General features: G+C 41.1%; 1 protein-coding gene across 1 annotated transcript in view; it reads left to right on the top strand.

Annotated features, from left to right (window-relative positions):
* Positions 1-6,246, top strand: part of mtmr7a (myotubularin related protein 7a) — a gene marked incomplete at its 5' end in the record, with an annotated part of 64,759 nt that extends 58,513 nt beyond the window's left edge. The window contains 3 exons of the mRNA XM_084332070.1: positions 2,558-2,692; positions 2,840-2,966; positions 4,012-6,246. Coding sequence (XP_084188196.1) covers positions 2,558-2,692; positions 2,840-2,966; positions 4,012-4,380 — 631 coding nt within the window. The 3' untranslated portion in view covers positions 4,381-6,246. The remainder of the gene's footprint in view (positions 1-2,557; positions 2,693-2,839; positions 2,967-4,011) is intronic.
* Positions 6,247-10,185: the final 3,939 nt, after the last annotated feature.

Genomic DNA, 10,185 nt, shown 5'->3' with positions numbered 1-10,185 from the left:
AAACCAAACATATCGATAGGGCCACGTTGTTCACCCCCAGAAAGAAAGAAGATAAAACAGACAAAGTATCTTATGTGTCTACTTACAGCCCTATCACGAGAGACGCACAGAGTATTGTCAATAAATATTGGCATATTCTGCAGTCCGACCCTCTTATAGGGGCAGCGTTTCAACATTCGCCTAACTATTTTTATAAGAGACAAGCGAATCTATCTAATCTCCTAGTCAAAACTGACTTGCCCTTAAAGAAACCTTCTCATTTTATGTCCAATATCCCAGATGGTAATTTTCCCTGTCAAGCCTGTGTACAGTGCCAAGGCATGATTAAAGGTCAATTTTTCACACACCCTAAAACGGGGAAAAATATACCTGTCAAAGGACGGATTACGTGTAATTCGTCTAATCTGGTGTATTTGCTAAAATGTCCCTGTAATTTTTCTTACTTACGTAGCTCGACATTTCTCCAAGTGTAAACATACCGTCAACGATCTTAAATATATGAGACTAGAGTTAGTACTCAGGCCCGTGAGAGGTGGAGACAGACACAAGTTGTTGTTGCAACGTGAATGTTATTATATCCACCTGTTCAATTGCCTCACATATCGGCATGTAACTCGATAACTGCTGAACGGATTTTGTCACCTGAAAGGGCAATCGGCGGGCAACAAATAGGGCTTTAATTCGATCTATATATTGTATTAAAAGAAATACACACCCGAGCCGCTAGAGGTCGGCAAAGTGGCATCGCGAATCGTCCTCATGAGGGCCCACATGTGGGCCCTTGGATGTTAAGAAGTTTGATGTTTTTTTGTTTTGTTTTTTTTAGCCAAGTGTAAAGACCATAACCCTATCAAAACAGCAGTCAAAGTGTATATTTTCATTTTACCAATGTTTTATACGATTTACCGAAAATAAGAATTTATCGGAAAAATGCTAATTATATCTATTTTTTTTTTTAAACTTTGGCCATTTCCCTGGCTCTTTTATACGTTTATCGCATTTATACTTGGTCAAGTTCGACCGACAGAAGCAGGCTGAAAGGGTTCAGATGGGGGGGAAGACACTCTGGGAAAGGCACGGCTGCAGTCCGGGATTCGAACTCGCTCAGCCCCAGATCCGTGACGAGCACGGTTGTCCACGGCGCTGAAATAGCACTCGCGGTACGTGGTGAGCTACTGGAGCTCCCCTCTAATTATATCTCTTATCGTAAAACCGAAAGGAAATTACTAAATCCAGATTTAACCCTGCCATTTGAAAGAGGAGCATTTTCCCTATCCATAGATGTATGATTTGGCCATAATAAGGTCAAGTTCAAGGTCAAATATGAATTTATAATTAAAATCGATTATCATTTATTACTGTATCTACAAATCCTTCTGTTTAATCATCTTCCCTTTATTCATTTGCTTAGATTTTTTTTTACACTTGATCTCAAGAAGGTGCTGAATGAGCTCAGTGAGCGAGCTCGGTTCACGCACAATTGTAACATGGTGTTATTCACCGGCACAGATGCAAAAATAAATCATAATTTATATTCTCCTTTTTTCCATTACAATTTACTCAAGCCTAGTAACAGACACAATATTTCTGACACTGAAAATACGAACCCCCAGGTCCCTAGATGTTCCTAGATACCAAGAACATGCAAATTGGCCTTGTAGAAGTGGAGCAATCTTCCATTTACTTAGGCATGTACCTTTAGGCGAAATTTCTGAAAATATGGCTACAGCTTAACAGGCTAACAGGAAGACAGAGCACAACAGTCTGTCAAGTTAAGACTGCTCTTCAGCGCTCCTAAATCCTGCTCTTAGTCAGGGCCGAATCCAAGACAAGGGACGGTTGGTGAATCCCAAAATCGGCCCGAAAAGGTCTTAAATGGCCTTAAGGGCAAATGTTTTGTCTTAAGTCCGTTGGTGAATGAGACACATTGACCCCAGTGGTAAAGAGTGAGAGCAGTTTTATGCTAATTTCAATAAACATTACAGCACAGTAGCACACCAAGCATACCTACCTAGCCAAAACAACACCACATATACCTAGTCAAAACCCCACCCATCAACACATCCATCTACACTCATTGCACACACATCCACATGCACACACTTACTTTAAACAAACACTCACCTTAACACTCACTTTAGCCACTTTAAATACTTTTAACACAACACCATATTTTATCTATTTATTAAAGAGATTTGCACTACATCCATACCTAATTTTAGCATTTAGCATTTTTGTACCTCATTGTCTGCATTTCTATACCTCATTATCTGCATTTTTACTTCATTGTACTTTCATTGCAGCGTTGGGACTTTATTCCTCTTTTACTTTACTGTATGAAGCACATTCTCAGGGGCTCATACAGAACCAAGCATTTCATTGTAATGTACATGTACTTTATACGTGACAAATAAAAGCAAACTTGAACTTGAAACTTAGACACCCCCACCCTGCATACCTAGTCAAAACCCCACCCTGCATACCTAGTCAAAGTCCTCCAAGCATACCTTGTTATGAATGTCACCAGACATTTGTGATTTATTTTGTTTTTACACAGGCTGTGTGAGAGAACCCATTCTCTGTGGATGCACCTGTGGAACAACCGGAATGACTACATGAACCCCCTGTACAGGCCTGACCACAGCCAAACACAAGGGCTTCTACGGCCAGCTACTGCCCCCTACTGTTTTAAGTAGGTTGTTCCAAAGGCTATTCCCACTCATCTTTTAGTTTGAAGTTTAAGTCTGAATTGCATATCATACAGAAAATAGAAATTGCAATCAGTAGCGAAATGTGTGTGTGCGCGTGTGTGCGTGTGTGTGTGTGTGCGTGCGTTTAGGTTCTGGAGAGCCCTGTACAACCGTTTCGACAGAGGAATGCATCCTCGCCAGTCAGTAGGGGACTATCTCTGGGCCATCAGAGAGGAGAGCCAGCAGCTGGAGGAACAGCTGGCCTCACACCGAGAGGTAGGACAGGTCTTCACCACCACAACATTACACACCGAGAGGTAGGACAGGTCTTCACCACCACAACATTACAGTACCGGGAGTGTAGAGGGACAAGAAGGATGGGCAATGAGAAGCTCAAGAGGACCAAGGAATATAAAGATGAAACAAAAGATATTCCTTTGTAGTTGGTATTCACATAGCGGGCCATTTTGCTCTTATGTCATGCTCGGGTAGGGATTCCTTTCCACCCTAGGGTGGGAACAGGGTGGAAAGGAATACCAACCTGAGCGCAACATAAGAGAAAAATGGCCCGCCATGTGAATATGGTCGATGTCATCAGGTTTCTACTGAATCAGGTCCATGTCTCAAATCGTAAAAAATGAATCAAGAATCAAGAGGTTTATTTGTCACATACATACCAGGGCATACAGTGAAATGCGGGTGGTCATGCCCGCATTGATTGTGCAAAATACAATAATAAAATAGAATAAAATAGGCATTGAAAAAATAAAATAGAAAAAATAATATAGATGGTATAGATAGATAGAATAAAATAGATTGTAAAAAAAATACATGCTAGGTTCCTGAGAAACTGGTTCTTATAATACACTACTATGTAATATACAATTTACAATGTTAACTCTTAATGTATCTAAACTATACAGTACCTCCTTCTTTTAAAGTGTTTCTAAAGATTCAAATGCTACAGTGACATGGTGGATTAAGAAATTCTGGAGATATATGACATTATATTCTGCCCCAAACAGAATTGTGATAGGTAGCAAATAAAAATATCTTGTTTGGGTCAGGTGGGTAGTCTGGTAAATTAGGTCTACGTCAGATGTAATTTATCCCATGTTATAAAGGTAGCCTAAAGAAACAGGAAAACACAAGCTGTATTTGTAAGCCTTTCTCCAAGGAAAGTCCTAGAAAACTACCCCAGAGGATCTCTCCATATCTACACCCAAACACTGGTTTTGTCATGACATAAAATACTACTCAATCTTTTCTCTGGTCACAGAACAAGGATTTGTGTGTTGACTTGACTTCACATTCTCACCAGAACATATGCAGGCTGGAACAGGAGCAGGGCTGGAGCGACGAGGTGAGAGTCGGCAAGTTGCACCAGAGTCCTGCAGTGCGGGCTCCTCCGCCCTCCGACAACAGCCTGGCTCCTCCGCCCTCCGCCGACAGGCTGGCTCCTCCGCCCTCCGCCGACAGCCTGGCTCTGGCCAACACTCCGCAAGACTACACCGAGAGCTTCTTCACCGGCAGCCCCTGTCGATCCCGGGACGCCAACAAAGCCTCGGACCCCAACCTCTCCAATCACAGTGACCAGGAGTCCGGCGTCACAGACCTCAGCCGCTCGCCTCTCAGCGAGGACGGCACCAAGGACCCGGAATCTGACGAGGCTGCTTACTCTGCAGCCTGAGTGGAGGCGTCTTCACTGGGACCACAGAGTGGAAGGTACAGCTGCTACCGACACCCCAGAGAGCAAATGGACCATGTACACTGAATCTTGATCGAGTTAAGGCTGAGCCATTTGAAAAGGCGTATGTGAGTGTGCGTGTGTGTATGTGTGTGTGTGTGTACGTGTGTACGTGTGTATGTGTGTGTATGCAAGCAATTATGGGGCTTAAAGGGAAATGCCACCGAGTCTAAGAATTAATTTATGTTTTTTGGCCTAGAAAGGCACAATCAGCTTCTGCTGACAGGTTCAAGCTAGAAATCAGGAACAAGACTCCAATCATATGAGTTTAAAGTCTGGAGCTGATCTACTGACAATTAATGGGAAATTGACTTTATTGTGTTTTTACTTTTACATCCAAATAATCTTCGTATCATAGCAGTGACAACAGTTCTGAACCAGCTGCCAGGCAAAACCGTGTATCTCCGTAAGGATCAAGTTTTCACAAATGAAATGACGAAGAAAACAACCTCATTTGATGTTTCTCTTTGGGTCTGGCATGGGTATTCGGATCCTTAGGGTCATGATACTTTACTCAAAACATAAATCACAATATACATTTAAATTTCAAGTCAAAACAGGAAAATCCCTGCATTTTGGAGGCGCAAGGTTTTCACAAGGCAGCAGTGATATGTACCTTTGCCCCTAGAAACCCACACTGGGTACTGTCCCAGAACCGTCCCCTTCTCCCCCTGGTCCAGTAGAGCTCCACAGTGCCTGCCCTACTGGGTACTGCCCCAGTCCCCTTCTCTCCCTGGTTTTATATTAACTGGTGTCCCCTTTAATGTAGGAGTACAGGGTATCTTTTTATTTCATGTCTTTCTTGAAACTGAAATAGTATAAACTATTGAACGAAGTGTATGGAGACCATAATTCAATTATCTCCCTGCTTTTTCTTTCTCCAAACCTAGTTTATTTTTTTCAAGGCTTTATAAAGGGATTTTATTTGTAAATGACTCTGTACCGTGTACAAAGTACTGTGCGATATCTCTAAATGTCACTATTGACTGAATGCCAATTTCTTTTGTTTTATAACTGACGCAATTATAGTGACAACCAAATTCATACCACAGGGAATTCATGACACACACACACACACACACACACACACAAGAGGGCTGTTAGATTATGGCAAAAATCATAATCACGATTATTTTTATTGATATTGAAATCACGATTACTCATTGATTTGAGAACATCATATGACGACAACTGAATCAGTTTTACCTTTCTTCTCGACCAAAGGCTGCCTTTCTGTCATCTTCAACAAGTTACCATTTTTTTTTTTTTTTAAATAACTGGAGAAACGCTCCCTCCTCCCTCACAACACAAGATAAAATGAGAGCAACATGGCACGCGGCACAATACTTGTATCTCGATTATCTAGTTTTCGTGATTGTGGGAAGTCAAAATCATAATTGAAATTGAAACTCGATTAATCGCCCAGCCATATCACACACACACTCATACACATACATACACACTAGGGGTGTAAAGGTACACGTATCCGTACCGAACCGAACTGTTTCAGTGTGTACCGTACCGTACCGAACGGCTGTGTAGTGTACCGAACGAATACAACGGTATGTTAACCACTAACGACTGCCCACCGGGGGCTGTTTTTTTCACAATCTAATATAATTATTATTATTTTAAAAAAGAATTTACAAGTCGATTATTCATTTCAATATAGAATATTAGTTGACAGCCCTACAAGTACAATTAGTTACTGCACACTACATCACCCCTGAGTGGAACATGGAAAGCCAAACTTTCCCCTACTTGTACCGAAAACCCGTACCGAACCTTGACTTGGTTTTTGTGTACCGTTACACCTAGGGATGCTCGATATTGGCTTTTTTACCGATACCGATATTCCGATATTGTCCAACTCTTAATTTCCGATACCGATATCAACCGATATCAACCGATACCGATATATGCAGGGTTTCCCCCCCCCCCCCCCCCCAAAAAACTGAATAATTTCAGGTAACTAATAATTTCACTGGATATATATATAACAAATATTGTTATTGTTTTTTTTTTTTTTTTTTTATACCGATATTTTCCGATATCACATTTTACTGCCGATATCGGCCGATAATATCGGTCGGCCGATAATATCGGACATCCCTAGTTACACCCCTAATACACACACATACACACACAGCAGCACAATCAAAGCCACTCAGGCTGTAATAGGCTACATCATAATGAACATTAGGCCAGTTGCTGCATTCCTACTGTAAATGAAAGTGCACAGATAACTAAAAGGGTTGCATGTTGAGATGTTGTACTGTTTGCCTTTGTCTTTTGAATACTGTGGCCTACTGTATGACTCTGTTATAATGCATGCTATTTTATTTCTATCAAGGAGGTCTAGTGTCTTAATGTATTTTTGAAAGGAATAGTTATTTGCAGCCAGGCTTATGTGCCAATTTTATTAAATTGGTCTAAATGCCAAATTCTATAAAGTCTGTCTGTACTTATAATAAATAATTATAAATAAATGTTGAAGATCATTTTGCTTATTTCTTTCTTTTTTAAGGATAATGTAACAAGAGCTCTAGGCTCTGCTACCTGATTTACTGCACTGCAAGTTTTTTTTAACAATTCCCTGTAAAATACTTGACAGGTCAGAGACATTAACACTTTGAGTGCCATGCTGTTTGGTTAATTTACCTTTAGAATGCCAGCCTTTCTAGTCGTTTCCGTGGTCGTTGCACTATGTTTGCGAAGCTGTGTTTGTGTTCTGTATTATAGCTGTAGAGACATGGTGTGGCCCATTTCGACAAACATTACTTGTAGTCCAGCATGGGAATAATAGTTTGTTTCCACACGCTGTAGTTTATTACACGCTAAACATTGCGCATTTCCAAGATAATAGTATTTTTTCATAGATCGCGAGATAAAACGCATTATGTGCAATAATCCCAAACTGTTCTGGCTGATCCCCTGAAACCCTGAATACTCCCAAATCACAGGTATATGACTTGTATATATGTATCATCACAAAATCATCAAGGGGGGGGGGGGGGGGGGGGGGGGGGTCGTTTTAACTCAAAACTATGATCGCGTTTGCCGAGCATGTTTTTTGTCCGGTGAAACGCATAACTGTGATCGTTAGAAAAACACGTTTCAGATTCGGTAAAATAGACATAGAATGTACCTTACCTTAGCCAGAAGGTATTCCAAAAGAATAATTCCAAGTGATCGCATCGCGATTACCAGTGTATATGTCTATATACACGTTTCGATGGTCAAATACGCTTATGCAACGGAATTCCGAGGCGAGGACTGTGAATTTCTGTCCCAGGAGAAGGAGGGGCCACTCACGAGGAGAAACTGAAAGTGAAGCTGACTATCAGAGCAGAGCCCCATGCAGTTCAGACACGGGACAATACTGCCACCTGGTGATAGTCGATCAGAATGCAGTTCCAATGTGTCGGGACGTACCTAAATGATGCAGATCGCTCTGGGCAACTGTAGAGCGGGGATCAAAGTAAAAAGATCAAACGATCCAAAAACAACTTTTTACGTTTATGGCACTCAACGGTCGGCGGCCAAACACATAAAAATATGTTTTTGGCACAGACTGTGTTAAAGGGGAACTTCACCAAAAACAATGCTGATTTATTTTGCACATAATCTCACATACATCCAAAACCTCTGAACAATTTTGCACACATTCATTTAGTTTGGCGGTTATTGAGAGTAAATTAGTTTGAATATCACCAGTGATGTCATCGGAGACATTGAATCCTTGTGTTGTGTTAATTACAGTTCAATTAAATTATGTAGATGAAAAAATGGTGCTCAGATTGAGCTAGTGGAGTGTTGGGGGACAACATTAGTGGAAATGCGGCCAAATTGTAACTGCATGTTGTGTCATAGTCCAGTGTTTGACGCGATATGATGAGTGACATCTTTGGTGACATCTCCTCGATTTTACCCTCCTTGAGAAGAACCAGGCATCTCTGAAGTTGTCCCAGACTTCTATTTAGAACTATAGGCTATTACTCTTCGACCATCAAAGTCCACAATAAATGGATTTTTTTTTCATTTACTTTTTCTTCTTATTTCTTCTTTAGATACAGTACATCTAAGGTTACACATTTTGTATTTGAGGCAAGATACACACCAACTATAAAAAGTCTAATTCAGATAACAGATGACCATTGACTTGCATTGCTGGAGATGGCTTAGTTCAGTTTATTTGACAATTATTAAATTCATGTTACAGCGAGTCATGCATGGTTGAAAGGGAGCTTCCTGTACTGTCAAGGATTTGTTTTTCTTGTAGTGTATTGCTTCACACTCGGTAGTCCCAGCAACACAGCCCATGCCCTACAGCTGTTGTTGACCTTTTAGAGAGCCTTGAATCTCTAAACATCCCCTTCTGAGGCAAGAACAATAACTTTTTGTAAGCTCATGAGGAGAAAGTGCTGGGGATGCATTAGAAGTGAAGGGTTATTATGAATTGAAAATGGGGGACCCTGATGTAAACAAGACGAAAGTATTTCTGAATTAACCCATTCTCTGCCACCACTTTGATCATCCTAAACCATTCTCTGCCAGTACTATACGTCTATGGAGATGTTCACCTTCTTTGCAGGGCTATAACTTTTTAAATTGTATTGCTAAATTGACATTACCATGGCCCATTCAACATCGATTAGCTATCGTTCAGGATGTAGGAACGTTTTACTTTTTCATTCACACATTCATACGAAAATACCGTCTAGGGTATAAATATGTTTTTATCGTTTTCTGCAGTATTTCCTAGAACGTGAGATATAGACATAAATGCATATATTAGATTATCAAATGCTGTTTGATACCGATCAACGTTATATTAAAAATGTCAACTGTACATGGTCCTAAGCGTTATGACTGATCATCCGCGGGTGAACGGAGGGGGGGGGGGGTCGTTTATAATTCTGTGACCGACGTTAAATGATTTATACTACATGGGTGATATATAGATCAGAGCAGTTTGTATCGAAAATGATAAAGAAAAGCAGCTTCCTCGTAGCGTTGGGCGATGAGAGTGAGCCAACAGATCCCAGTTATGTGATGTGGATCGATGCGATCCAGTTCCGGTTTGTATAATACTAATATACGCCCAAATCATGTGGATTATTGAGTTATGGCAACGGATCAATATCCACGTGTGTGTTTTGAGTCCAGGGACGATAAACGAGTGCCCCGAAGGAATAGTGAGACGCACCGGGAACCCAAGAGATCGACTTCCGGTTGCAACTCGCCGATCAGCCACCAGGTGGCGGTATTGAAGCGTTGCAGAGTTGTGATGGCTCCTGCAGCATTATGACAAGGCTCCGTGGGTGAAATATGAATTCCATGACGAAAATATGAAATATGAACTTGAAACACGCTGTACAGCGATATTGGCAGACAACGCATGGCGGGCAATAACGCTGAACAGCGATTTTGGAGGGGAATGGGTTAATGAAAAGAAATAATTAATAAAATGTTCAATCAATCAAGGTGAGGGGGGAAATAACCGGAATCTTTGGCGTTTTTAATTCGCCAAATGTTTGTTGTACTCTCTTCTGGCAGATGTTTGCATTGCTTTTTTTTAATAGTCAGTTTAGTTCGGGTAGCTTTGAACCAGGAGAAATTATGCCCGTGTGTAGGTCGTTTTCTTCTCTTTTTCCAAGCAACGACGGGTACAAACATGGACCTGACTCTATTTGACGCACACGCCAGTGACGCTCTCGTCATACGTGATGACGTCGTCATGGAGGT

The sequence above is a fragment of the Notolepis coatsorum genome (assembly GCF_963971535.1).
Source record: "Notolepis coatsorum genome assembly, chromosome: 16".
In the NCBI taxonomy this organism is placed as follows: Eukaryota; Metazoa; Chordata; class Actinopteri; order Aulopiformes; family Paralepididae; genus Notolepis; species Notolepis coatsorum.
Note: the sequence above shows the minus strand (reverse complement) of the source record. Positions and strands in the feature narration are given on the sequence as shown.